Raw genomic sequence first — 1,317 nt, forward strand, 5'->3', positions numbered from 1 at the left:
CCGGAGCTGCCCCCCCCTGCGACCACCACTGCCACAACCACCTGGGCGGCTTCTACTGCTCCTGCCGGGCGGGCTACGTGCTCCACCAGAACAGGCGCACCTGCTCAGGTGAGCCATGCCCCCAGGGTGCCCTGGGCCGCCCAGCCCCACCCTCCTTAAAGCCATGGCTGTTCTGCCCCGGGGTCTGGAGGCTGCACCCCTGCTCTGCTTCTCTGCCCCCTCACTCCACCCCTACCTCCACCCCCCCATCCTCTAAGCCCTCCCCTCCTCCCTCCCATCCTGGCCTCACTCTCAGTCCCCGGCTCATCCACTGGTTAGGCCCCCACGGTGCACCGGGCCCAGCTGGGCTCTGGGACCCCGATCAGCTCCCTCACCCTCCAGAGGAGGCTCCCAGTGAGGAGGGGGGGTTCTAGGCGCGCTCACCCCAGTTCCCCTCCACAAGACTTCAGGATGAGGGGCGGGGCCTGCTCAAAGCCACCAGTTCCCAGGCCCCAGCACCCCCACCCGACTCCGTGGCCCCACTGCCTGAGGATGCGCCCTGTGCCCTGGCCAGACACCTGGACAGGAAACCAGCTGGTGCCCTGGGGAGTGGGGAGCCCCCCCAACCCCAGGGCCGACCTGACCCTGCCTCCCCCTCGTGTCTCCCCCTGTGTCTCCCCCTGCGCCTCTCTCTTCCAGAGCAGAGCCTCTAGCCTCCCTCCGCTCCGCCCGCAGAGCCCGCTGGCTGCAGCTCTGGGCCCGGCGGGGCTGCGGCTGCCTGCAGCCCCCATTCACCCCCGCGGAGCTAACAATAAACCTGGTCCACCTGCACCGCGGCTGCGTGTCTCTGGGGCGGGGTGGGGGCTGCGGTGTGCGTCTGGTCCCTCTTCTCCCCCTCCCTCACGGCCTGGAGGAGCCTCCGGGCTTTCTTCCTGGAAGGGCTCCCCACCCCCATTTTAAAATATATTATTGATATTTTACAGAGAGGAAGGGAGAGGGATAGAGAGTTAGAAACATCGATGAGAGAGAAACATCAATCAGCCGCCTCCTGCACACCTCCTACTGGGGATGTGCCCGCAACCCAGGTACATGCCCTTGGCCGGAATCGAACCCGGGACCCTTCAGTCCACAGGCGCTCTCTGCTCCCCACCAGGTCCCCAGGGGCTGAGCTCTGAGCATCTGGACCCCCTCCTGCTCTGAGGGCAGCGGGGTCCCTGCTGAGCTGGGCTGGGGAGCCTGACCCAGAGCAGAGGCCCAAGGAGGTGTCACTGGTGGGCAGTCTGGTCCCCATGTCGAGGGGCCGTTCCCTCTGCCCGTGTGTGTGTGTGTGTGTGGGGG

General features: G+C 66.9%; 1 protein-coding gene across 1 annotated transcript in view; it reads left to right on the plus strand.

The window, feature by feature from the left end:
- Positions 1-1,317, plus strand: part of MASP2 (mannan-binding lectin serine peptidase 2) — a 15,903-nt gene that overhangs the window by 4,210 nt on the left and 10,376 nt on the right. Inside the window, exon 2 of the mRNA XM_006766801.2 lies at positions 7-108. Coding sequence (XP_006766864.1) covers positions 7-108 — 102 coding nt within the window. The remainder of the gene's footprint in view (positions 1-6; positions 109-1,317) is intronic.

The sequence above is a fragment of the Myotis davidii genome, unplaced genomic scaffold, assembly GCF_000327345.1.
Source record: "Myotis davidii unplaced genomic scaffold, ASM32734v1 scaffold299, whole genome shotgun sequence".
NCBI lineage: Eukaryota > Metazoa > Chordata > Mammalia > Chiroptera > Vespertilionidae > Myotis > Myotis davidii.